This window comes from Enhydra lutris, unplaced genomic scaffold (assembly GCF_002288905.1).
Source record: "Enhydra lutris kenyoni isolate GAN:26980312 unplaced genomic scaffold, ASM228890v2 scaffoldscaffold38, whole genome shotgun sequence".
NCBI lineage: Eukaryota > Metazoa > Chordata > Mammalia > Carnivora > Mustelidae > Enhydra > Enhydra lutris.
The window spans coordinates 8354511-8381551 of NW_019154122.1; the positions used below are offsets into that span (position 1 = coordinate 8354511).

A 27041-nucleotide genomic window follows, 5' to 3' on the forward strand; every position below is an offset into this window, starting at 1 on the left:
AGGCGAGAAGTTGCGCTCGGGCCGCGGGCGGGAGCGGACACCGAGGCGGGCGTGCGGGCGTGCGGGCGTGCGGGACCAGGGCGCCAAGGACCCGGCCGGGAGCGAGGAGGCGGCATGGAGAGTGTGGAGCCTCGCGCCTGCCTGGCCCTGCTGTGGGGCTGCTTGCTGGCCGCGGCCGCTGCGGCGCAGGGCAAGGAAGGTGAGTGCGCGCGCGGGGCCGCCCCGGCCCGCCGCAGCCCGAGCTGCCCGACCCCGGCACCCCGAGCCTCTCGGAGCCCGGCGGGGCGACGCGCGCAACTTTGGAAACCGACCTGGCGCCGCCAGCCCCGTTGTGCTGGGGTCGGGAGGGCGCGCGCGCGCCGCCTTCGCGACGAATCTGGGAACCCCTGCACCAGAGTTAGGGGGCCTCGGGGGACCCAGGGGTGGCGGCCGGGCGCGCGGGGCTCGGAGGCCGTCGGGAACGGGCGGCGGCGCCGGCCACGCGGTCGCAGTCCCGCTGTCGGCTTCAGGAACGCGTCCCGTTGGGGGCGCGGGGGTCCCTTGGAGAACGGCGTGTCTGAGGAGCTTTCCGCGAACTCAGCGTCTCGGTGACTTGTCTTCCCTAACCCGCTTGCCCCGATTTTGCGGAGAAGCATCCTTGTGGAGGCCCCTTGATTTTGGGGAGGGGTATCTTCGGCCGGCAGGGAGCCCCCAGCGGAAGCCCCTGCTCCCTGAGATTTTCTCCACGCCTCCCTTTGCCTCCAGTCGGGCAGGAGAGTATGGGGGGAGTTTCGGGCCAACCTGCCCACGCAGAGCCTCCCTGTCTTCCCAACCCGCATTCCCAGGCTCGGGGGTCAGGTTCGGGGCCGCGATTGCGGACAGGAAGTCCCAAAGTCAAGCGTTCTGAGCTAGGGGTGACTCAGAACGAGGAAATGCGGCAGGTGGGGGCGCGGTCTTTCAAGGTGTGGAGCCGTCACCCCAGGGCCACCGGGGAGTCCGGGCATCCGGGGGTGGGGGACTGAATCACCCACCCCCGCCCCAGCGCTCCCGGAGCGGAGCGGGGTGAGGGGCCGGCAGACTTTGCCCTGGGTGGGGCAGGTGTGTGACGGGGGGCGTTGCCCCTCGGCTAGGGTCGCAGAGCGGGTGGGGGCTCCTGCCCTTGGCCGGGGACCTTCCTGTCCTACACCGGCCGAAGCCGGCTTCGGTTTCCAACAGTGAGAGCAAGTTTTCCCCGTCCGACTGGGCAGAGGGCGGCTTCCGCAGGCTCCAGCAGGGGGAAGTGCAGAGGAAACCCGGCGAGTGAGAAGTTTCCTTGAGCCTTGCTTTCTTTATCTGCCTCCCAAAAAGGGGTGGGAGGTTTTGCTTTTCCAGGTTGGGAGCAAAAGAGGGCAGAGTTGGAACTCTTGGAGGTGGAGGTGGGGGGCGCATCCTGTCCCAGTTCCTGGATGGGTCAGGGCTCTTGGTCCCAACTTGCAGGAGTGGGAGGCAGGGATTGCTGCCATCTCCAATACTCAACCCCTTCCCTACCCCACTGGCTTTTGGTCCTCCCCCTTCCTGGGGGACTGTGCCTGGAGAGAAGGGGAGAGACAGCTGGAATCACTACAGGCTTTTCTGGGAGGCTGTCCTGGGGGTGAGGGGATTAGGCAGGACCCACACTACTGAGCTGCTGAGCGGCCTTGCGCAGCCCTGGTCGCCAGCCTGGAAGCCTGTAGCTGCCCCGTCCTTGTGCCCTCCCCATCCTAGCCCACTAGCCCCCGCCCCATGGGATTAGGGAGGAAAAGGATGTGTATTGGAGAGTCCTGGGGTGGGGGAACATTTTTGCTTCGGCTCCAAGAGTCCCCGTGAACAACTCCCTAGATATGCCTGTGGTGGTGGTGGTGGTGGTAGGGTGGGGGGTGTTGGCCCAGCTGGCAGCTGCTGGTGGGTTCTGTTCTTTGCTTTTCGGGCCCAGTGTGGTGGATCTGCCTGGGGGTAGGTGGGAGGTGTGTATGTGTGGGCAGAGAGCAGGACACACAGGCCCCTTCCACCCTTAATATAACCCGCTGCTCACTTTCCTTCTTTCTCGCTTCCTCCCTGTGGGTAGAGGAGCGAGAATGTATTTGAAGACCCAGATGGACTCAGATGGATTCTCAGTAGCCACTGAATCTGTCCTCTTTTTGCAGATGGGGAAACTGAGGGAGACCCAAGCTAAGCCCTTGCCAGTCAGGGCCCTCTGCACAGAGGGTCAGATCTGAGAGGATGGCATCTAGAGCTGCTGGAGCCCACGTCCCCTGGCATTGTGGTTTCAGGGCGATTTTCCTGGGAAACAGAGTAGCTGGGCAGGGGTGCTGTGGTGCCAATGAGGTGGCTGATGGCAAGGGTGCCGGAGAGTGCTCCGGGGCCCCGGAAAGTCCTTTGCTGGGTTGTTCTGTAAGAGCCCCGTTTGCCCTCTGTTCCCTTTTCCCCCACAGAGCCCCTATAGTCCCCCGCTTTTCTTTAGGAATTAGTTGGTTTCGGTTAAGTGGGATGTGGGGAGAAGGGAGGTGACCCCAGGTAGTGCAGTGTTTGAGTGAAGAAAGCCATTTGACATTCGTGATGGAACCGAAGGCAGAGAGTCAGGGAGGGAGGTTTCCTGGGGGTGGTGAGAGGGATCCAGGGCTCCTGGATGAGCCTGCCTAACCAGGGCTTATCGGTGAGCCAAGGGGCTCCCAGGCCCCCCACCCTTTCCAGGGAACCGGAGCCCTCTGTCCCTGAAGAGCTGGGGAGAGGGCCCCGGACCAGGCTGGGCTCCGTTCCTGGTGATCAGTTCTAGGGAATTTACAGGGAGGGGGCTGTGGCTGGAAGCCCCCTGGGGAGCCTCCTTCCTGTGTGAAGGCTTCTTTTCTTTTCAGATTGAGCCCCGTGATACTTCAAGAGCCAGGCCAAGGGCTGGAAGGGGAATGTGCTCTGGCAGGGGTGGTGGGGTCCCTCTGGGCCAGGTTAACCCTTCAGAGGCTGGGAGCCTTGGGCCACGTCCCTCAGGGGCACAGTCTGCAGCTTCCACTAGTCTAGGAGGAGGAGATACAGAGAACTTTTGGGGGGCACTCACTATTTTCCTTCCACCCACCCAGCCGGAGCCAGGAACCCCCAGATTCCTTCCTTTGTAGCCAGAACATTCCATTTGCTAGTGGGGTGAGTGAGTTTTCCAAGCCTGGGCCCCGGGCATGCCTGAACAAATCTGTGCCCCTACCCCACCCGCTCCAGCCACCTTCCCCTATCCCCATAGCCTTGGGACAGGTGCCACATCGGATTTCCTCCTTCCGGTCTGGGCTGCAGGGCCCTTCCTAGAGAGATTTGGCCCAGGTCAGCAGCGGCTGGCAATGCCTCACATCAGGCCTGGGGGCCTTCAGCCCAGGGGAGGAGGCCATCCTGACCCCAGGAGGGATCTCGAAGACTCCTCTCTCTAGCCCCTCACTCCAGCCTCACCCCTAAATCGGGCCCATCTCTGCCCCCTGCCTGTCCGGGTTCCACCCTTAGAGATACTCTTCCAAATCCTAGGCCTGAGGAATGCCACTTCTTGAGGCCTTATTTAATCCTCATGCTCCAGGGTCCAAGAAAGTGAGTGCTTGGTCCCCCTCCACCAGGGTTTTACCCTCTTGATACGGGGGGGGGGGGGGGGGGGACGGGACATTGTCTAGGTTCCCTGCCTGAGCTCCCCCAGTGTCCTCTCTGTTTAGGGAGGGTGGTGCCTATTGTCTGCGACCTGGACTTGACTTACCCAGGGTCTTGGGTCTTGGCTGTAGCCACCGAGCCTGGCAAAGAGCCAGGGATGGACGGATGGGAGCTGCCCAAGGGCAGGGCTGGATTTTGGGAGGCCGCTGGTAGTGTGTCCCTCCATCAGGCTCCAGATGCATCTCTCCTCCCTGTGGACCTGGAAGTCCTCTCTGAAGGTTTCCATCTCTGGTCCCCCAGGCACCGCCGGCGGGGCCATAGCCAGGGTGTGAGGGACAGGGCAGTGGGAGCGACTTTCCCAGGGACGGGACCTCGCCAGCTGTGTGTATCTTTGGGCCCCTCCTGGAGGCCCTGTGGGTCAGAGCTTCATCCTGCCTGCTCTGTGGCTTTTGTAGTGGGGAGATCAGTTTCCATAAACCCCCCACTCATCATCCCCCCCCTCCTCCCCTGGAGCTGTTCCCACCTGTTAACAGCCCTCTCGGAATGCCACGAGACATGTATGTACATACGTGTGCTTCTTGGCTTGGGTGGGGTGGGGGTGTCTCATGCTGGGGGCGGGGATGTGGCAGGGGCAGACACGAGAGCTCCCGAGCCCCACATGGCGTGTGAAGTGCTGTTGAGAGGCTTTGTTTCCGGAAGCAGACGGGGCAGGCGTGGTGTCACTTACCAGCCCTGCCCGCCCCAGCTCTCTGCCCAGCTGCTGTCCCCTGCTGGGCTGAGCTCTGTCTTGCACTACCCAGCTGGGGGCTGACCCCTAGAGGGGCTGGCGTGGCTGGAGCTGTGGCCTGGGAGACGGGGGCCCTAGTCCTCCCCCAGCCTGTCACATGGCTTTGATTGGGTCCCCTCCCTTGCCTGCATCCCTGGTCTCTGGGATATAGTGACCCCATATAGTGTGCTCTCTCTATGACAGCTGAGGAAGCCATCAAGGCCTCTTGGGCCTCCTGGGGGACTCTCACCTTTCCCACTGGACCTGGGTTGGGGACACACACACCCCCCAAGCTCACAGGCCCTCCCTCCCTTCTCTTCCAGTTGTACTGTTGGACTTCGCCGAAGCTAAAGGGGAACTCGGCTGGCTCACGCACCCATACGGCAAAGGGGTAAGCCTTCAAGGTCAAGCGGGGGCATGGGGATAGGGAAACTGAAGCCCAGGGAAGGTGGGGCCAGCCTAAATCCAACAGCTCAGTCCTAGATCAAGCTCCTGCTTCCCACACCAGGCTCAGAGTCTGGGGCAGGGAGCCTGGGGTTGGAAGGTAGGGAACGGAGAGGCAGAAAGGGCTGGGGAGACAGCTGGAAGCCCCGGCTGAGCAGAGCCCCTTGGATGTCCAGCGGGCCAATGCTCAGAGGAACCCCCTCTAGTTTCCTCCATCTACCTCTTGGGAGGAAGGGGTTAAAGGCTTTCTGTCTTCAAAGTCCCAGCCCAGAAGGTGAGGGGTAAGGGAGAGACAGGGAACAGTAGCTCTAGCCCCAGGAAACCGGATCCAGTTCCTTCCTGCTGGGCCCCTCTCCCTTCTTCCCCAGCTGGTACTTCCCCTTCCTGCTAGGGGCTGAATTTGTTTTGCCTCATCCCCACCCAAGACCTGCCCCCCTTCCCTGCCCGACTGCCACCAGGACTGGTGGGCAAGACCCTGAGATCCTTTTCCTGGCTTTGCGTGACCTTGGGGAAGATATTGATGCTCTCTGGGTCTCAGTTTTTCTCTCTGTATAATGGGCCCTTGCTGAGTTTGTCCTGGGGCCCTGAGCCAGGGAGAAGTACGTTTCCAGGGGACTACTTGGGGCAGTTTCCATTGCTGGCCAGATCTGTGTGAGTCATGTGCTTGTCCCTGGTCACCTTAACCCTCTGCAGGCCTGAGATACAGCTCTGTAGATTCCAGGACCCTCTAGGACATTCTAATGTCCTGCTGGGAGGGAACACAGATCACCTAATCCAACACTCATTTTATAGGGTGGGAGACTAAAACTGAGGCCCAAGGACATTGGAGTGAGGCCTTGGCCAATGTCCTGTGGTGTAGTCCAGGCTTCTTTCCCAGCTCCTCTGCTTTGATTCATTCATTCAGTCATTCCCTTGTTCTTTGAACAGGTGCTTTCCTGAGCTCCAACTTTGTTCCTTGCAGGCCCTGGAGATACAATAAATGAGTCTGATGCAGTCCTTGCCCCAGTGAGCTCAGAATCTAGTGTGGGGACAGATGGAGGTATCAGCACAGAGGTGCCAAGTGCTGTGATAAAGGGAATGTGGAGATTCTGGGAGCCAGAGGGGGGCACTTGGCTCAAGTCTTCCCAGAGGAGACGGAGCTCATGTTCTGAGGATGACCTGTTCCAAAGCTAGGATTTAAAAACTGTTAAGTGTCGTCCTGATGCCCACTTGCTACCTGGGCATTGCCTCTGGGCCTCAGTTTCTCCCTGGGCACTCGCCCACACTCACCTGTGTCCACCCCCCAACCCCCGCTCCCTGCGCACAGTGGGACCTGATGCAGAACATCATGGACGACATGCCCATCTACATGTACTCTGTGTGCAACGTGGTGGCCGGTGACCAGGACAACTGGCTCCGCACCAACTGGGTGTACCGCGGCGAGGCCGAGCGGATCTTCATCGAGCTCAAGTTCACGGTGCGGGACTGCAACAGCTTCCCTGGGGGCGCCAGCTCCTGCAAGGAGACCTTCAACCTCTACTATGCCGAGTCGGACGTGGACTACGGCACCAACTTCCAGAAGCGCCAGTTCACCAAGATCGACACGATCGCGCCCGACGAGATCACGGTCAGCAGCGACTTCGAGGCGCGCCACGTGAAGCTGAACGTGGAGGAGCGCTCTGTGGGGCCGCTCACCCGCAAGGGCTTCTACCTGGCCTTCCAGGACATCGGCGCCTGCGTGGCCCTGCTCTCCGTCCGCGTGTACTACAAGAAGTGCCCTGAGCTGCTGCAGGGCCTGGCCCGCTTCTCCGAGACCATCGCGGGCTCCGACGCGCCCTCCCTGGCCACGGTGGCCGGCACTTGCGTGGAGCACGCGGTGGTGCCACCGGGGGGCGACGAGCCCCGCATGCACTGCGCGGTGGATGGCGAGTGGCTGGTGCCCATCGGTCAGTGCCTGTGCGAGGCCGGCTATGAGAAAGTGGAGGACGCCTGCCAGGGTGAGTGGCCGTGCGGGGCTGGTGGGGGATGGGAGTGCTGGGGGAGGAGCAGAGGCTGGGCTTCTGGGTTCTAGTGTTGGCTCTGGCTGTGTGGGGACCCTGGGAAGGTCGCCCCCACTCTGATGCGCGGTGGTTCTGTGAGTGGGACTCCCAGAGCCATTCCGGATTTCGGTTTCCTTATTTATGGGTGGGTTCAGTCATTCACTGAGAAGGAATAAGCAGAAAAACCGTGTGCCGTGGAGGTTATGAGCAAGGATTCTAGGGCAAACATGCCTAGGTTCAAATCTCAGCTCTGTATTCAGCTGTGTGACTTTTGGCCAGTTTCTTAACCTCTCTGTGCCTGGTTGCCACCTCTGTAAAATGGAGAGGAACACAGGGCCCATCTTGTAGGGTTGTTATGATAATCAAATGACCTAATGCCCATGGAGTGCTTAGCTCAGTGCTTGACACATAAGTGCTTTTAAGTGTGCTTGTTATTTTTGATTCATTCCACAAATATAACTTCAGTATCGTCTATATACCAACACTGTGGTTGCATGGTCCCATCCCCAGAGCTCGTTCCATCTCTGTTAGCTCACTGCGTGACCTAAGGCAAGTCACTTAACTTCTCTGGGTCTCAGGCTGCTCTTTGGTGCGTGGTGGTGAGGGAACTGGACCCAGGATTCACATGGCCCCCCAGCTGCACACGACTCACCTGGCAAACTTTGGAAAAGTGTCTGCATTGAGGTCAAAGTGGAAGGCAGGTGCAGAGTCTGCCCTCCGTGCCTGACCTTCCCTAGGGCTGTGACCCAGGTTCTCCTGATGAATCTTCCGTGGATGACGGATAGAAGCCAGAGGGGGGTCCGATTGTCTGGGACTGTGTCTGGGAACGGGGCCTGGGCATTAGGGAGCTCGCATAGGGAGGCTGTGGCTTGGCACGGCCAGGGCCAGTGACAGCGGAAATCTCTACATCAATGTGGATTTTTTCAGTGGGTGGCTTTTTCTAGAAATGGCTGTGGGGCAGGGCATTTGTGGAATGCAGGCCAGCCGTTGGAAGGCCAGCTCATCCGCGCTCTCTGGGAATTTCTTTGCTGAGATCAGCGGGGTGTTGAGAAACTGGGGTTCAGTCTTTGCAGTTGCCTGTACCTACTGGGTGATCTTGGTTGAATCTCTCTTCATCTCTGGCCTAAAATAAGAGGCTTTCTGCTTGTTTTTTAGCTATAGATCGTGTGACAGACGAAGTAGGTTCAAATGTTGGAGGAGCCCAAAGCCTTTTCTGTTAGGCTCCATTTGCCTCCTCAAACAAATCCTCAGAACCTTGCTTAACACAGTCTGTGAACCCCTGGATGAGAAGTTCCCTGGTAGGCCTGCAGTGTAGTCCCTACCGCGGCCCTTCCTACTACCCCATTGTCCTTCCAGCTCCCCTATGCCGAGTCTCTCTTCCCGAGGCGGCCCCTGCTTTAGGTGATCTCCGGTGCACACTCCCAGTTTCAGACAATGACTGTGGGGTGTGGGGGGCCAAGGCAGCCCAGTGGGTTGAGCAGGCTCCTCCCACATGACATCCTCACACAAGAATGCAGGGGTGGGGGGTGAGGGGCAGCTGAAAACTTTCCACAGGCTGGTGATTCAGGCCCTGCAGAGATAAGTGGACGTTGGGGTTGGGACGGTTGGAGGGGGGAGACTCTCTCCAGTAGGAGGGGGCAAGCTTCCTTCCCCTGGAGGTGGAGGGGGGTCAGGGTTCTGGCACGCTTTGCTGGTGAAGAGATGCGTAGGCCCCAGTTTGGGAGGACTGGTTTCCAAGAACAAAATCTTTGACTTGGCTTGTGGACCCAGCCACCTGTTGCCCTACTTTTTCCTCCTTGAGATCCCTCAGCGTCGTTCTTAGGGGCCGTTGGTATGGCTGGGAAGCCCTAGCCGGGCTTCTCTGATCCCTACAGGCATTTGTAGTAGTGCCCCCCCGACCATGGGGCCAGTGGAGATGATAACAGGAGCTCCTGCAGACAGGTGCCCTCCACGGGCTGTTGGGAGCCAGGTGAGCACTTTCTTGGCAGGCTTGCTGAATCGGGCCTACCTGTCTTCGTGGCACTTCATAGACAGGAGACAGAGGCTCAGAGAGGTGGAGAGACTTGCCTGGAGTCACACAGCGATGTGTGGTTGCAGCAGGATTTGAATCCGGGCGATGCGGCGGCGCCCAGGCCAGAGGATGGGTCAGGAAATGGGGCGGGAAATGACCAGTTCCTTTGGAATCCCTGACTCAGCTCCTGGCCAGCGGACAGAGCACGAGCTCACTGTGCAGCCCCCGGATGGCGGGTCCTGGTGTGGGAGGGTGGATGGTCGGGTGCCGTTATGAGCACACGGTGGGAGAAGTGGAGGCAGGTGCAGGCTGGCCCTCCCCGCCTGACCCTCCACAGGGTCATGGAGCCAGATTCTCCCACTGGGGCTTTTACTGATGACAGATCATGCCCAGAGAGGGGTGTGGATTGCCTGAGGTCACCGAGCACCTGGTCCGGGTCATCTTCAGAGCTCACTGCTTTTCAGGGTTCTTTCCCCAGGAACCTTGGCATTCAGGAAAGAGTTAAATGGACAACACAAGGGAGGCACCTCCCAGGTGCTGCGATCGGACAGGTGGGCACCCTGCCCGGAGAGCTCTTGGAGCTATGTCAGGAATGAGCCACCTTCACTCTGGGCCCCCGCCCTGCCCCCGGCCCTGCCTGGGGGACAGTGGAGTCGCTCAGGCTGACTGTCCTCATCCCTGGGGTGGCTTTGTCTCTGCTTCCTGTGTTGGCATCGGCCCCTGAGCTGCTGGGGCCCTCCCTGGTGCCTCAGCCGTGGGCACTGCCGGCCAGGTGAGCAGGTGGCCAGCGGCTCAGGCCAGAGGCTCAGCCCAGCAGCTGGGAGTCTGGAGCTGGAGATGGGCACCGTGGGGAATTCCATCTTTGGAGGCTCCTGCTCCTTCAAGGGGCCCAGCCCCCTGGGGATGTCTCCTCTCTAATTTCTGTCCCCCGGTTCATAGGGACACCCCACCCGGTCCAGGCACCAGGCTGAGCATTTCATTCGGTTTCCTTCAGTCTTCCTAAACCCAGAAAGGCTGAGGACGTTCGCTCTATTTTGTGGATGAGGAATCTGAGGCCCAGAGAGAGGAAACAGTGACCAGTGACCAAGAAGAGGGGGGCATACGGTTCCCAGCTCACTGCCCCTGGCGTGTGTCCTTCTCATAAGTTGTGAGCCCTTGGCAAGTCCCCTCTGGGTCTCATTCAGCCTGCCTGTCAAAGTCCGGGGGGGGGGCGGGTGTTGGACCCTGGCCGAGCTCGTGATCAGAATCTGCCTCCTGTGACTTTTACCCAAAGCCTGAAAACCTGGATTGCCCTGGTAAGCAGCTGACTGGGTGACCTCGCCACACGGGGCGAGGAGCAGGGTCCTCGTACTGGCATCCTGAGTGGCCCAGGCCCAGCCCGGGGCCCATAGCTGAAGGGGAGGCTCTCCCTGGGCAGGGGACAGCTCTGGTCAAGGTGGTCTCGGGGCAGGTTGGCCCCAGGCTTTGTGGGGAGCTATCGCCAGAAGCCCCACTCCATCGGGATGTGACTGAGCCCCAGGCTGGGGGCTCTGTGAGCTGTTGACTCTTGGGCACGTCCCTTTCCAGGCCTCATTTCTGTGGTTTCCTCTGGCCCGCTGGGGTGGGAGTCATGGATGGCAGCCCCCCTACCTCTGCGCCCTAGCTGCCCCACCCTCAGCCCACACCGGGCTGGCAGCTCCATGGGGCGGCCCCTCCTGCCCTCTCCCTCTCCAGAGGTAAATGGGTCCCCAGAACGGAAGGAAGGAGGCAGGGAAAGCAAACAGAAGATAAAAGGCTGGTGGTGGGGAGACAGCAGGAGGTGGAGGCTGGTGGGGGTGGTGGCGGGGCTGCGCTTATCTCGGGCTCAGGGGAGGAATGTGCCTGAAGATAGTTCTCTGGGGTGTGTGTGAAGGGGGCGGTTGGGCCATGGGGACATCCCCACATGGGGCTGCTGGGGCCCACGGTGGGGAAAGGGGAGAAGCCGCAGGGTCAGAAGCGAGCAGTTCCCTTTATGGGCAGGGTCGTGGGCAGGGTCCGTGACTTCTGGGTCACCATTGGCTGCCTGTCAGGGCACAAGACAAAGTCCACGCTCTGCCTCCATGGCCTGGGGAGGTGACTGGCCCCAGGTGAATGGCCACTGTGACCTCTTGACCCTGTGACCTCGCCACCACCAGTTGGGGAGGTGGCTGGACCTGGGGGGAGGGGCTCCGCCAGGGGCGAGATTTGCGTCACCCCGGAGGGCGTATGTCCCTAAGTCACTCCACGCTGCCACCTGAGAGGCGGGCATCGGGAACTGGAAAAACCGGGGTGCCGCTCTGGGTGCAGCCGCTGTGGCCCAGTTCCCATGCTCAGTGTAGCCCAGGCCCGCCAGGCAACCTGGAGCCAGAGAAGCCGTCCACAGGTGCGTGGAGGCCAGGCTCTGGTGTGGGGCGGGGGACGTCCTGGGGTGCTGTCCTCGCAAGGTCTCCCAGGATGCTGTGACACTACTCGCTCCTGGGGCGAACGTTTAATCTGCACGTCCTGGTTTTAGCCGTTGACTCACACCTTCATTCATTCATTCATTCATTCACTCATTCAGTTGCTCACCGGTCCCTCCACCAAGCTGACAGATGGTAGCTGCACCCCAACTGCGTGCCCGACCCTGTGCTGAGCCATGGGCCCCAGAGAGACGGGGCCCCGTGCCTGCTGCCGGTCTTGCAGAAGGCTCTCCTAGGAGCAGGAGTCATTTCAAAGGGAGCCCGAAAGCCGGGCTGTGAACTTCCCCAAAGCAGAAATGGGTGTTATCTGCCTCACTGTCATATCCCAGTTGGTGCCAGACACGTAGGAAGTGCTCTGTTTCTATTTGGTAAACATAAGGTTGAGTAACAGATGCCCCCCCCCCCCCGGGGGCAGAAGAGGGCCAGAAATTGGGCAGTCCGGGAGCGCCGTGGAGAGGAACTCAAGCAGGGCATTGAAGGCTGCATAGGAGTCCCCCGGTTGGCTAGGGGACCGTGGGTATTTTGTGCACGTGGGTGGGTCTGGGTGTGTGTGAGCACCCGACGTGTGCCCAGAATGCCAGCAGATCCAGCCAGGCAAGGTCAGAAAGACGCAGGGGCTTGCTGGGGTCTTCACTGTGAACTCTGGGGCCCCCGAGCACTGGCCCACTGTGGCAGGGCCCCGGGGACAGCCCCTCGTGGTTGTGCCGCTGGAGGAGGAGGCAGCGCCTTCTCATCAGGCAAGCACATGCCTGTTGATGGGGCCTATCCGCTGTATTATCTGGCATATCCGCAGCGGAAATCTCTCCAAATTCCCTCTTTCCTGCCGGCAGCCGGCAGGCCACCCCCGGGCTCTGGGTCCAAAGCATGGAACCTGACTCTTCCCCCACCCCACCTTCCTCCTCTGGGTATAGGACTGGGGGACTGGCCACGTGGGGGGTCACGGCTTTGTGGGGGGTTGCAGGTGGCTAACGCCCCTTTTTTTTTTTTTAAGATTTTTATTTATTTGAGAGAGAGCACAGAGGGAGAGCGCGAAGGAGAAGCAGGCTCTCTGCTAAGCAGGGAGCCCCATGTGGGGCTTGATCCCAGGACCCCGTGATCCTAACCTGAGCCGAAGGCAGACCCTCAATGACTGAGCCACCCAGGTGCCCCCGGCTAATGCCTTCCTTTAGAACCAAGCCCGAGCTGTGGGGGCTTGAGGTCCCCTCCCCAGCCTGGGCTGGAAGGTGATTCTGGGGGTTCCCCCCAAGCGCCCCGACTCCACTGGGCCTGGACAGCTGGAGTCAGTCCTTACCTGGGGTATACACAGGCCCCTCTAGAGCCAAGTCAGGGCACTCGGGGGAGTTGAAATCCCAAGGTAAAATGGCCTGGTTCTCTGGAGTCTCATTTTTACTTGAAGATCTGGGGGGAGAGAGCTATTTTTGTAACGTGACAGATACATAAAGAGGAATGCAGACTACACAGGAGGGGCGCCTGGCTGGCTCAGTTGGTGGAGCACGCGACTCTAGATCTCGGGGTTGTGAGTTCGAGCCCCACATTGGGACAGAGGTTACTTAAAATTAAAATCTTAAAAAAATATACACGTGGGTTGCTGCCGGACAGCAGGAGACTTGGTTCCTCAGCCAGTGCTGTGGGGTTGATTCTACCGTTTCTTCACATAGCCCGTGTACGTGTCGTGTTAGACCTACGTCGGGAGGTGCAGCCCCCCCACCCCCAGCTGCTCTGATCTGAAATTAGTCTTGGGATTTTCGGGCTGTTAAAGTGGGGCAGGACTCCTCTCCTGTCTCTTCAGGCTCGTATCAGAACGTTGGTTTCTCTCTGCTCCAAAGCGAGGTGCGTGCGGGAGGAGAGGGGCTCAGAGTCAGGCGTCCTGGGTTTAGGTTTTGGTTTCGTGTCCTGGGAGCTTGTTGACCTTGGGTAAGTGGCCTTGTCTGTCTGGGCTTCGGGCTCCTCCCCTCCAAAGTGGAATGAATGATACCGTGTCCTCATCTGACGAGCTTGCTGTGAGGACTGAAGGAACGTCAGGTGTGTGGTCTGGGAGCTGCACATCGTAGGTCCCTCATCAGCACCGGTCACTGTGTTGCTGCACAGAGCAGGAGTGGGTCCCAGGCCCCCTCTGTCCTGGGCGAGCGCCCTCAGGGCCTCTACTGCGGTTCTGAGCTGGCAGCGGCACGTGGTGGGACAGGCTTCTCACTCACGGTGGGCGAGAGCGGCTGTCGAGGTGGCCTTGGAGTCCTGTCCCCTGACTCCCAGTCCTGCTCCCCACCTCCGCTCACACAGAGACTGGACAAGGAGGGAGACTTTGTCCAAGAATTTTCTCGACAGCGTGGATCTAACTGTGCCATTTGGCTCTGCCTCAAACCTTTAGTCCTCCAATGGCTCTCATCGCCCCTGGGTAAAGTCCTGGCTCCCTGGCCTGGCATTAAAGGACTCCTACAGTCTGGTCCCTGGAAGCCTCTCGGCCTTCTTGCCTCCTGCTCCCCCCGTTTATGGCCAGAAGGCCACTCATAATTTTCTATGTGAGTCCTGCTGGTTCTTACCTCCAACATTACTTCCAACATCTCTGCCCTGCTGAACTCCTACTCAGCCTCTAAGCCCCAGCTGAAATATCCCGCTGTGTTTCCTCAGCCCTCCTTAGCTCTCACCTACCCCTTTATGGCAGACATAGTCATGCGCTCCCACTCCCTGAGCTCAGGGGCTTTGGCTTATCTCAGGGTCCACGCCGCAGAGTGATATCCTGAGGTGTCTCAGGACTCTGTCCAAGAATAAGATGGAGGCGGGTACAGTAGTGATGGGGTTACGGAAGAGGTCCCCTAGGGTGATTCCACCCCCCACTCTGGCCATTCGGCCACTGCCCAAGCCCTGAGCAGCCCTGCACCGTAGGCCCCGTGTCTGGGCAGCTTCCTGCCTGCCAGGAAGGGGCTTGGGGCAGGGGCAGGATAGGGTGGTGGGAGGAAGAAGCCTCTGGAGTCAGGTGCTTGAGCCCCTAGCCTGCCCAGCCAGGACAGGACCTTCCACCGGGGGAGGAAAAGCCGCTTCCTGGCTGCCCTTGTGAGTGGCGGAAATGACTCGGTCCTGGGAGCAGCTCCACAGAAGATGCTGGGGGCCTGGCCTGCTCTGCTTCCTGGTGGCCCAGCCCCGGAACAGGAAGGCAGCCGGGTCCTGGGGTGAAGGGGACACCTACAGGGGTGGCATCCTGAGTGGGCGTGCCTGGCCGCTGGGGTGAGGCTGTGGTGACCATCGGTCAACAAAGGCCCGCGGTAAAGGTGCAGTTCCTGCCCTGGGTGGCTGGAAGCCGAGGTGAGGACCCCTCGGGCTGTTCTGCAGGGATTAAAGGGGACAAGGCAGGCGCGAGGTGGGGTCATGGGGTGAGATGGAGCCTGTAGCTCTAGGCTCGGGCATGGCTCTGGTGGGGGCCAGTGGCGCGTGTGCAGAGGTTTGGAGCATGGGGTGAGGCACTTCCTGGGTGCCCAGCTCTGGGTGCTTGCCATGTACTTTGTCATCACAACCTGGTTGACCAATGAGAAGACAGGCCCCAAGAGGTTTAGCAGCCTGCGTGGGGTCCCATGATGAGGTCCTGGCAGAACAGCCGCTTTGGGTGGGACGTGGTTGAACTGATGTCCATCCCTGTGTCCGCCAGCCTGCTCGCCGGGATTCTTCAAGTCCGAGGCATCTGAGAGCCCCTGTTTGGAGTGCCCCGTGCACACGGTGCTGGCCCCTGAGGGCGCCACATTCTGTGAGTGTGAGGAAGGCTACTTCCGGGCCCCGCAGGACCTGCCGTCCATGCCCTGCACTCGTGAGTCTCGCCGTGGGTCAGGGAGGGCGTCCGGGAGGTGGTGTGGGGGGAACGTGGCGTGCTGCTCGATATCCGCAGGCTACCCGGCTCTGAACTCTGGCCTCTGCCCTCCACGCAGGCCCACCCTCTGCCCCGCACTACCTCACGGCCGTGGGCATGGGCGCCAAAGTGGAGCTGCGCTGGACACCCCCCCCAGGACAGCGGGGGCCGGGACGACCTCATCTACAGCGTCACCTGCGAGCAGTGCTGGCCCGAGTCGGGCGAGTGCGGGCCCTGCGAGGCCAGCGTGCGGTACTCGGAGCCGCCGCACGCGCTGACCCGCACCAGCGTGACCGTCAGTGACCTCGAGCCGCACATGAACTACACCTTCGCGGTGGAGGCCCGCAATGGGGTCTCGGGCCTGGTGGCCAGCCGCAGCTTCCGCACCGCCAGCGTCAGCATCAACCAGACAGGTGAGGGCCGGGTGTCAGCGGGACGGCCAGCCAGGGCTTGGCTGTGTCCGGAGGGAGGCGGCAGCCGGGGTTAAAGGCCACGGGCTGTGGGGTTACCTCTGAGCTCTGCGGCCTCTCTTAATTTCCTCACCTGTCAAATGGGAGTCGTGATAGGGCTCTTGAGAGGATGCAGTAAATTACCGTGTAGAAGCCTCCTAGGACAGTACCGGTCCCAGACAGGATATACCAAGAGTCAGCTGTTGCTTGGGTTTTATTACGTCCGCGCTCACGAATACTCAGAGGGCGCCCCCGATGGGCCAGCCCGCGGGGTCCCGGGCCTGGGGCTCTGTGCGCCGGAGCCGGAAGAATCCTGGCTTGGGATCTGGAGAACCCAGGCTGTGGGTGGGGCCAGGTCTAGGGGCGCTCACCCACACGCCCCGCAGCTGCCCCCGCAGTGGCTCCTCACACCCCTCCCCCATCCACTGTCCTGCCCAGAGCCCCCCAAGGTGAAGCTGGAGGACCGCAGCACCACCTCGCTGAGCGTGTCCTGGAGCATCCCCCCGCCGCAGCAGAGCCGCGTGTGGAAGTATGAGGTCACCTACCGCAAAAAGGTAACTCCGGGGTCAGGGCAGACCCTGGCCAGGCTGGAAGCAGGGGACCAGACTGGTCACGTAGATGGCTTACCGAATTCTGCTGATGAAGACACCGAGGTCTGGGGTCATCCGAGAGTCCCCTCTCCTAGGCCAGCACAGCAGAGTGGTGGCAGAGAAGACGGAGTGTTCTGGAGTCCCCAGAAGAGATAGTCGGGGTTGGGGGGACAAGTCAGGCGATCAGACACACCTGGGTTCGCGCCTTGGGTCATGCCTTTGCTGGCTGGAACCTTGAGCGACTTACTTCATTTCTCTGAGCCTCTGTTTCCTCCACGGTAAGAAGAGCGTCAAGGGGCGTCCTGGTGGCTCAGTCGGTGGAGCGTCCGACTCTCGGTTTCAGCTCAGGTCACGGTCTCAGGATTGTGGGATCGAGCCCATGTTGCATTGGGCTCACGCTCAGCAGGGAGTCTTTTTCTCCCTCTGTCCCTCCCTGTGCTTGTGCTCAGGCCCTCTCTCAAATAAATAAATACATTTTTAAAAGATGTTATTTATTTATTTGACAGAGACAGCAAGAGAGGGAACACAGGCAGGGGAAGTGGGAGAGAGAGAAGCAGGCTTCCCATGGCACAGGGAGCCCGATGAGGGGCTTGATCCCCAGGACCTTGGGATCTTGATCTGAGCCGAAGGCAGAAGCTTAATGACGGAGCCAACCAGGCGCCACTATAAATAAAATCTTTAAAATATATATATATATATATAAGTAAATAAAATTTTAAAAGTAAAAGAGCATCGGGGTCTGCTAACATTAGTGACCTGCTTTGCTAGGCTGAGCTGCGGGTGGTCTCTGGTGGGCCGAGCTGATGCCCCCCCTGCCACCCTCACCCACAGGGGGACTCCAACAGTTACAACGTGCGCCGCACCGAGGGCTTCTCCGTGACCCTGGATGACCTGGCTCCAGACACCGTCTACCTGGTCCAGGTGCAGGCGCTGACACAGGAGGGGCAGGGAGCCGGCAGCAAGGTTCATGAGTTCCAGACGTTGTGTGAGTTGGGCAGCTGGGCGTGAGGCGGGCCGGGGCCCTGAAACAGGACAGCTGGGACGTGTGGGAGGAGGAAGTGAGTCAAAGAACTTAGAAATGCCCCCCGTCCTGGTCAGCCAGGGCCTAGGAGAGCCTGGCGGGGATCAGCTCCGAGTCTGGGGAGGGGGACCCAGGGACATGCCTAAAGGGCAGTGTTGAGAAGGAAGGACATGGGGTCCAGCATTGGCAGACCCAGTTCAAATCCTGTGTCGTGGAAAGAGTCCCACACACCTGGCAGTTCCTGCCGTATTCCCTAGGGAAGATTTGTCATTTATCATCTATGAAATGGGAATAAATATTCTCACAAACTATCACGAGTAAAGACATCCAGCACATGTCCCTAAAATGGCCCTTGGGTATAGAAGGGGCATTGCCATGATTTGGAGTGCCGGGGGGGCTCCCAGCTGATGAGCTGTTCTCCCCCGACAGCCACGGAAGGATCTGGCAACATGGCGGTGATTGGCGGCGTGGCCGTTGGCGTGGTCTTGCTTCTGGTGCTGGCGGGAATCGGCTTCTTCATCCATCGCAGGTCAGAGCCCACGCCGGGTTCCCCAAGGGCTGAGGTGGGACTCGGGGGGGGCGGGAATCTCAGTTGCCTGTCTGGAAAATGGGGCTGATGGCAAATCTAATTCCTGCCTCCCGGGGACCTGGGAAGATGCAGTGAGCTGTCAGGTGCCCAGCCCAGCGCCTGGCACGCCGTGGGGGCTCGGGACATGGCAGTCATCGTCTTTGCTTTTGTTAGTAACGGTGTGTCCACACTTCCTCTGGGCACGCAGGCAGGAAGCTCTGGGAGCTCTAATGAGGAAAGCCCTCATTATGGCCACTTATGGGGCCATTACGGGGCGTTGATCCCAAGGAGGGAGTCCTGCTTGCTCATTTCCTCCCTGCCTCTCCCACTGCCTTCCCTGCACCCTCTGCCTGCTGAGCGGAGTGCCCAGCGCACCAAGCCCCCGCTTAGAACTGGGGGGTGGGAGCATCAGGAGGCTTGTGGCCAGAGGAAGTCACTGACCTCCCCTGTGTTTGTTTCCCTGTTGGGTTCTCTTAGGAGGAGGAGCTTGCGGACCCGCCAGTCCTCAGAGGATGTTTACTTCTCCAAGTCAGGTGAGATGCAGTGGCCTCCTGTGCCCGTCCGCACCCTGCCCTGCTGGTCCCACAGCCCCCTCCCCCCAGCTCTGTGGTGGAGATGGGGCAGCTGAGGGGGCCCCCAGGGGTCGGTGGGGGCGGGGGCTGGGGCTTCCTTGAGCAGCTCAGAGGGGCCGAGCTGGAAGCTCAGTGATCATCTCCTCTTCCTCTTGGGGGACCCCTCCCACAGACCCCTCACCAAACTGTGCCCCTGCCTCTCTTTTTCCACTGCAGAACAACTGAAGCCCTTAAAGACCTACGTGGACCCCCACACGTACGAGGACCCCAACCAGGCAGTACTCAAGTTCACCACCGAGATCCATCCCTCCTGTGTCACGAGGCAGAAGGTCATTGGAGCAGGTGAGCGTGGCGCCCCGCAGAGGGGTCTGGGACTAGTTGGGAGTGCCCAATGGCCGATGGCCAGGCTGACGGGGCGCTCCTCCCTTCTTGTGTTCCCACAGGAGAGTTTGGGGAGGTGTATAAGGGGACGCTGAAGGCTTCGGGGAAGAAGGAGGTGCCCGTGGCCATCAAGACGCTGAAAGCCGGCTACACAGAGAAGCAGCGGGTGGACTTCCTCAGCGAGGCCAGCATCATGGGCCAGTTTAGCCACCACAACATCATCCGCCTGGAGGGCGTCGTCTCCAAATGTGAGCACTGGCCCCAGGGTTGGGGAGGGGACCGGAGTGGGGGAGGCGGGAGACCCCCGTTCCCCCCCATTCATGCTCACCCACAGTGGGGGTGAAGAGGGGCTGCACACTTGGGCCACCAGACAAGGGCTCCGTCCATAGCTGTGCCGCCCCCCCCCGCCCCGTCTACACCTCTGGCCGCCCCCTCCCCTCACACCTGTGCCGCCTTCTGCAGACAAGCCCATGATGATCATCACTGAGTACATGGAGAATGGGGCCTTGGACAAGTTCCTTCGGGTGAGGCTGTGGGTCGGGGCTGGTGGGGTCCTGGAGCTGCCCAGGGTGCGCTGGGGGGTTTGGGGCCGGCGGCGGGGGGCGCTGGCTGATGGCCTGTGCTCCGCAGGAGAAGGATGGCGAGTTCAGCGTGCTGCAGCTGGTGGGCATGCTGCGGGGAATCGCGGCCGGCATGAAGTACCTGGCCAACATGAACTACGTCCACCGTGACCTGGCCGCCCGTAACATCCTGGTCAACAGCAACCTGGTCTGCAAGGTGTCCGACTTCGGCCTGTCCCGCGTGCTGGAGGACGACCCCGAGGCCACCTACACCACCAGTGTAAGCACTCGGGCGGTTGTGGCTGCCAGGGGTGAAGTGGCCTCCACGCTGTGCCCTTTGCCCCCCGGGCGTGGGCTCCGAGGGCGGGAACAGCCCAAGGCCGCACGGACAAGGGGGGCCTGGCTGGAGGGCCAGCGGTGACAGGGCTGGGGTCTCCTGCAGGGTGGCAAGATTCCGATCCGCTGGACGGCCCCAGAGGCCATTTCCTACCGCAAGTTCACCTCCGCCAGCGACGTGTGGAGCTACGGCATCGTCATGTGGGAGGTGATGACCTACGGCGAGCGGCCCTACTGGGAGCTGTCGAACCATGAGGTAGGTCCCCGTGCCCTGCCCTGCCCTGAACTGGAGCCCTCGACTCCTTTCCGCACCCCAGGAGCCGGGCGGAGAAGAGTTTTGGGGGCTCACTTTCCTCTGGTACATCCGGTCCATGTTTATCGAGGGTCTGCTCTGAGCCAGGCCTTGTGCGGGGCTGCGGAGCTGCTCCCTGCTTCCGGTCGGTGGAGGGACACGGAAACGGGTAGTGGGGAGGGCGGGTGCCTTCCTGTGTGCACACACCTGCGTGTACCTGTGTGCGTGCGTGGGGTGTGTGAGTGTGCTCGCCAGGCCGGAGACTAAGGAGCCTCGTGGGAGCAGGGGGAAGACACGGAACGGGAAGAGGGTGCTTGCTGGAGGGAGCAGCTGGTGTAGATGTCCCGAGGCTGGAGGGAGGCTGGCTGGAGGGCATGCAGTGTGGCTGCTGCCCTGGGGTGCTCCGGAGGGAGCAAGGTCAGGAGCCCCTGCCTCTGTGGAACTCTGGAGACCGCCTCCTCAGCATCCGCCTTCGGTGTCTTTGACGCTTGCGTGTTGGGCTCAAGAAAGAGTGCTCGTCCCCTCTGTGTCTGGGGCTCCTCTTCCCTCCTGTGCCCAGCTGCTGGTGCGGGCCTCCCCAGGGAGCCGGCGGGGCTTTGGCGGCCACGCGGGGCGCTGCTGACCCTCTGGCCTCCCCAGGTGATGAAAGCCATCAACGACGGCTTCCGGCTACCCACGCCCATGGACTGCCCCTCCGCCATCTACCAGCTCATGATGCAGTGCTGGCAGCAGGAACGCGCCCGCCGCCCCAAGTTCGCCGACATCGTCAGCATCCTCGACAAGCTCATCCGGGCTCCCGACTCCCTCAAGACCCTGGCTGACTTTGACCCCCGGTTAGTGCCATAGTCCCCGGGCTTGGCGCCGCCCCCCCCCCCCCAGCTCTACCCCTGAGCCACTTCTGTGTAGTGGCTGGCCAGGGCCGGGGGCCGGGGGCCGGGGGCTCGGGACTTCCGCGTGGGCTCTTACCCTGTATGGGGGCTCGGATGAGACTGAGACGCAGTTGACATATGTGAGAAATGTGTCGGGCCCCGCGCTCCGTGCCGAACATGTTTTAACTCATTTGGACGACCGATGAGATGGGTCCTATAATTACCTGCCTTTTGTTGATGAGGAAGCTGAGACGGGACGATTAAGTATTTTACATGCTGGCAGCTGGCCAGGCTGGGGCTGTGCCTCCAGGAACCTGAATCTGAACATTTTGTTATTTTGTGGTTATTGGTGTTGGTGTTGGCAGGGGGTTGGGGAGGGGCCCTGTAGGAGCTGTAAACACCCAGTGCTTACAGCACGCCAGCCCAGTGCCCTGAACCCTACCCGACCGGGCTTCTCTGTTGTCCAGATAAGGAAACTGAGGCCCAGGGCAGTTGGGAGAATCGCCCAGGTTAGGGAGCGGCATGGGGGGCCCCATGCCGCCACCGCTTACCTGCAAGTGATGACCCCCGTTGCAGGGTGTCCATCCGGCTTCCCAGCACCAGCGGCTCCGAGGGGGTGCCCTTCCGCACGGTGTCCGAGTGGCTCGAGTCCATCAGGATGCAACAGTACACAGAGCACTTCCTGGCGGCGGGCTACACGGCCATCGAGAAGGTGGTGCAGATGACCAACGAGTGAGTCCGGCCCCGCCTTCTCCCCACCTGCCCACCACGCCCCTCTTCCCCCTTCGCTCTCCTTTCCCGTTGGGGGGCAGACGGGTTTCCCAGGAAGGGCAGAGCTAGACCAGCCGCCAGGAATTCTGGGCACTCCAGCCTGGCTCCCTGCTGTTCCTGGACCTTTTTTCCAGAATGGGAAAATAATAGTCACTGTCAGAATCAGAGCAGAGTTGATCGTGGGCTGACTGTGCCAGCTGTGTGCCCCAGCACTGTGAATCAGGCCTCGGGGTAACTTGGCCGTTGGGGCTCGTCCATCTCCCCACCAGGGGATGGGATGGAGAAGTGCAGTGACTTGCTCAGGGTCCCACGGTCACTAGGGGCCCAGTAGGGTTCCAGAGCTGGTCAGTGAGGGCCCAGAGATCAGGGACCACAGAGGTCATTAGTGGAGAAACTGAGGCCCAGAGAGTATGTTACCTGCCTAAAGTCACACAGCCGTTTAGGGGCTGCATGCCTCTCCGGGATGCTGAAGAGAAGTGGGCAGAGCCCTTGGACTTCCTGGCTGTTGCCTAGGAGAGAGTGCCATAGCCCCTCCCCTCCCGGGGATCTCTCCCCACATGGTTGTCAGGCTGCCCTGTGGGAGCCCTGCTCTCCCCTCCAGCGTCAGGGACCTTTCCCGGCATGGCCTTGGCGAGGACACCTCTTCCCATCCCTGGTGGGAGAAGACACAATCCCCTTAGCCTTTTGTGCCTCTAAAAATAGTGTCAAGTCCCAAAAGCCCAGCTTGTTTAGGGTCCAAGGTCAGGGCCAGAATGGGCCCTGGGGCTGGGAGGTTTTGGGAATCACATGGAAGGGTCCACCCGGGCCTCCCACAGTTCTGGGTTACAGAAGTTCTGGGATCTGGGCCTGAGAGCAGGAACATTCTCCAGGGCCCCTGAAGACCCCTCAGCTGGCTGGTGATTGCCGGTCAGAGCTTCTTAGACTGGGCTGTGTCTCCTCCCAGGGGACAGGGAGTCAGACAGGGACAGAGTGAGCCAGAGGGAGATGGATCCCAGGATATCTTCTGTCTCCAGCCAGCAGCAGGGTCCCAGGCTCGAGCTCTGCAGTTGTGCTTAGCTTCAAGCCCCACGTCTGCCATGTCCTAGCAGGAGACCATGATCAGATTAGGTTCCATCTTTGGGCCTTGGTCCCTGGTTCCCTGCTGTGCAGAGTGGATAGGTGAGTGCAGGGAACATGCCTGGTACACAGTAGGGGCTTAACCCATGTCACTCTCCTTCTCTCCTCGACCCCCTTGCTCTCAGCCCGCAGCCTGTGGGCAAAGGCCAGGGTTCCTGCACCCCAATCCTTTTGCCTGGGAACCTGGAACAGCCCATTGGCCCCTCCAGGGGCTCCCACTGGGGACAGCACAGCTACTCTTGTGGGTGAGCAGAGCAGAGGGCCAGGAGAAGGGCTTACAGGAAACACATGTTCTTAGAAGCTTCCCGAAATAGCCCGGGGTGCTCCTCGGCCAATTCCTTTCCCACGAGCAGGGACAGGGCTGTCTTGGATGGATGGAGGCTGTGTGTGTGTGCATGTGCACTGTGTTTTGAAAGGCCTGAATAAAGGCAGGAAGTCATTCCACACTCCCTCCACCTCCTACCAGCTCGGAGCTCAGTGGCGCTCGGAGCTGGGGCCTGTGTGACTCACCACCACTGCCTCCTTCTTTATTTCAAATAAGTGAAATGAATGGGGAATCTTAGAGCACTTTTTTTTTTTTTTTACCCCCCGAAGGCTGTGTCTACACATGCCGGGAGTCCCAGTGGGAGGCAAGGAGTTGGTCTCAGAACTTGGCACTTTCGCCGATGGGGTCAGATCAAGGTTTAGGCTTCAGTGCTTCCCCCCGTCCCCCGCTCCCGTCCCTCCCCAGGGGCCGGCTGCTTGCTACCTTTTCTCGGATTGAGCATTCACCATGTTACTTTGGAATTGCTACAGTTTCTAGCTAGACTGGTGGTTCTGCGTGTCTTTGGGGGAGCTAAGGAAATGGTAGATATTGTAGCCCAGAAAAATGCCCGGTCCAGCAAGAGGCCCCGTCCAGTGTCTGGGGGGATGCAACACAGCTTCCTGGGAGGGGAGCCCAGGCCAATGGGGCTTATGGTCGCCGAGTGCCCTCAGCATAGACTTGGTCCTCATGCCCTGTTTGCCAAGGGAATGAATCATTGATGTGGGAGGCTCTCGGAGCCCTCTCTCACTGCTTGTGCCCAGGGCCAGTACACAGCAGGTGCTCCTTTGAATTTCCCAGAACCAGGGCGGGCATTGAGGATGCTCAGGAAAAACGTAGCCTCGGTCGTGTGTCTGGGAGTGGTAAGAGGGAAACTGAGGCTGGGGCAGGAACAGTCTTGGGACAGTCCGTGACTCATCTTGTGTGCCTCTGTGGTAAGCAGGTGTGGCATGGAAGGTGTCAGGGTCTCTCGTGTGTGAAAAAGACTGGAGCTGGGGTACGTGGCCCAGGAGCATCTGAGCAAAGCTTCCCATTTTAGATATGCAGAAACTGAGGCCGAGTAACAGGACAGGAGCTGCCCGAGGCTTTGATGAAGTCCAGGACTAGAATGGGCTTCTTGCCTCCCAGCCCAGGGGTTTTGCTTCCTCGATGGGCCTCAGGAGCTGTCTTGGCTCCCACCCCGATGGGGTTGACTACACCAGTATGGAGGAAGGGCCCAAGGCGGCCTGGGCGGTGGCCCCACGTTCACTAAAGCAGCCATCAGTCATTCAGCAGATACATCCTGAGGACCTACTGTGTGCCAGGCCTATCCTGGAGCCCAGGGGACTAGGTCTCTGCTGTTACCCTCCTGGCATTCACTTAACCCATTGGTTCTTAAATCAGACATCAGGGTCTTTGGGACCCAATAAGATGCAGACTCCCTGCCCCACCTTCAGAAATTCAAGGTCAGTGAGTCCGGACTAGGGTCCAGGATCCTGCCTTTTCGGGAAGTGCCTCCTTCCCCAGGGATCCGAGTGTTTCCCTGGGAGCCTCACTTGGAGACCTGCAGGTGTGGGGGAAACAGCGCTGCTTTTTCAGAAGGGCCAGCTGTCTCGGTTAGAATGCCTCGCAGGGGTGGGTTAGGAAGTTCTCCCTGGTGTCTGACGTCGGGCCTTCCTGCTGCCGCGGGGGCAGCCAGCCCCTCCTGGGGGTCCCTCAGCCACCCTCCCCACGCACCTGGGGCTGCCCTTCCCTGCCCAGCAGCTCTCTGAGGGCTCCCAGAGCCTGTGGGAAAGTCATGTCTCCGGAATTGCAAACAGGAGCTCCTACCGTATAATTAGTCTCATTTATAGCCAGGAGACGGCCCATAAAAACCTGGGTGTTTTCATGGGTTTGGGCTGGTGGGTGAGGGTGGTGGAGGAGAAAAGTCCCAGAGTGAGCAGTAAACGTCCTGCTCCAGGGCTCCTGGGAGCATAAGTGGTTTTACAAGGGGACAGGGCGGGGCACAGAGAGGGGGGCAGGAGAGGGCTGTGGGCTCCTGGGCACATCTCCCCATCCGGCACTGAGGCCGCCGTCCCCCTCTGCCACCTGTTTCTGGGGGGTCTCCCGCCCTCCAGTTGGGTCCTCATCCCATTTCACAGGTGAGGAAATGAGGATCCTAAAGGGAGAACACCTGTCTCGGGTGACCTGGTCACCTGATTGGGGGCTGCAAGCTCCTGTCCTTAACAGCCTGCAAACAGAACTTTAACCCTTGAGGTCCCTATGCAGAGTGTTTCCTGAGTTCTTCCTCGGTTGTCAGCAGTAGGCACTCAGAGGGAATAGGAGTGGACTAAAGCGGGGGCTGGGAAGAGCTGTGAGCAGCAGCCCTAGAGGGTCCCTGCCTCCGCTCCCCTGCACCTGGTGATGGCGTCCGTGCTGCCCTGGGGAGGAGGCCTTAGCTGGGGACAGTGAGGACAGACCCAGGCTGGGGGAGAGAAGGCATCCGTTCACAGCTCCTTCCATTTCTAGCTCCTCCACCTCCTGGCTGTGTGACTTTGGACAAGTCACTTTACCTCTCTGAGCCTCCAGTGTTCAGCTCTGCGAAAATGGCGTGAAAAGAGCACCTGCTTCACAGATAGTGGTGCAGATTGCATGGGGCGGGGGGAGAACTTCTCAGAGAGTGGGTGCTTTTGTCACTTTCCGAACTTTGTCGATGTTAGCAAGCCTTCAGGGTGTGGATCCTGGCGTCGAGCCTCTGCCCACTCTCCCAACCCCCCCCCACCTCTCCCCAGCCAGCCCCTAACTCCCTCTCTCCCTCCCCGACAGCGACATCAAGAAGATTGGGGTGCGGCTGCCCGGCCACCAGAAACGCATCGCCTACAGCCTGCTGGGACTCAAGGACCAGGTGAACACAGTGGGGATCCCCATCTGAGCCCCGGCAGGCCACGAACCCCCTTGGCTAAGAATACTTGAAGAAACGGAGTGGCCTTCCTGCCAGCTCTGTGCTGGGCCACCAGGGACCTTATTTATTTCTAGCTATTTCTTATTGATGGCACGGGGAGTGGGGGGGTCTTGGACAACAGCTAGGCCTAAACTGGGGAGATGCTCAGGGACCCCAAGCTGGGGGCCTCTTCGTCTACAAAGGACAGACTGCCAAGCACTTAGCAGGCACTGCCATGTTCCCGGCATCCCCTGGGGCAGGAGCCCCACCAAAGCATTTGGACAAACAACACAGGACATTTCCAAATGGACCTCCCTTTTGCTGTCTCGGGAGGTGGAAGGGTTGGCCTGTGGCTATGTGAACAGGGTACCTCCAGCCCCACCGCCAAAGGAGAAGAGGACAGCCTGCAAACTCAGCTGGGCAAGACCCAAAGTGGCTCCCCGGTCTCTCTGGTGCCTTCCTCAGCCCCCCAGGCCCTGTCCTCAGCTCCAGCAGGCCAAATCTTGCTCCCCCGAGGCCCTCGCAGGATGCTTGGTTGTGTTGAGGTTTTTTTAAAAATATCTATTTTGTACTTTGTGGGAAGTATGTGTGTGTGTGGCAGGGGGCCCGGCCAGGGCTGGGGGGCAGACGGTGGCCTGTTGTCAACACATTCCCAGGCTGGGGGCGGGTCCATCCGGTCTCCCTCCCCTTTAGACAGTCACTAGTCTGTCAGTGTTACTGATTTTGTTTTTGTTTGGTATTTTTTTCGAAACTTAATTTATTATTATTTTTTTTATATTTATTGCTAGGAAATGACTTATTTCTGCTCTGGAATAAAGTTGCAGATGATTCAAACTCATCTTGGTTTTGAGTCTCTGGGGGAGCAATGGGCCCGGAGAGAGGCCCTGTGGGTTGGAAGTGGGGGGTGGGGAGTGCACCCTGAGCCCTTAAATGGACCTTCTCGCCGAAGGCATACACATCGTGGAACCGTGGGAGTGGGGGGTGGGTGGGAGGTGGGCAGGGGGCCAGGGAGCAGGCCCTGCGGAGCCTGGCCTCCATGCCAACAGGCCTCTGTCACCTTTGATCTCTAGACTTGAGGAGGGCTGGGAGGCAGGAGAACGGTGAGAACAGCCACCAGCTCCCTCCCACACGTCTCTGCGGGGCTTGTTGAAATAGATTCTTCGACCATCCGTGTAGGGCT

At 60.2% G+C, this 27041-nt stretch overlaps 1 protein-coding gene across 1 annotated transcript; it reads left to right on the forward strand.

The window, feature by feature from the left end:
- Window positions 1–25871, forward strand: LOC111154665 (EPH receptor A2). The gene is given in 18 exon segments (XM_022514463.1): window positions 1–199; window positions 4699–4766; window positions 6126–6795; window positions 14942–15097; window positions 15216–15283; window positions 15285–15549; window positions 16024–16139; window positions 17007–17160; window positions 17626–17725; window positions 18242–18297; window positions 18553–18678; window positions 18780–18965; window positions 19180–19241; window positions 19348–19557; window positions 19720–19869; window positions 20545–20738; window positions 21351–21506; window positions 25747–25871. Coding segments are annotated over 18 exon segments (2928 nt in total). The 5' UTR covers window positions 1–114; the 3' UTR covers window positions 25853–25871.
- Window positions 25872–27041: the final 1170 nt, after the last annotated feature.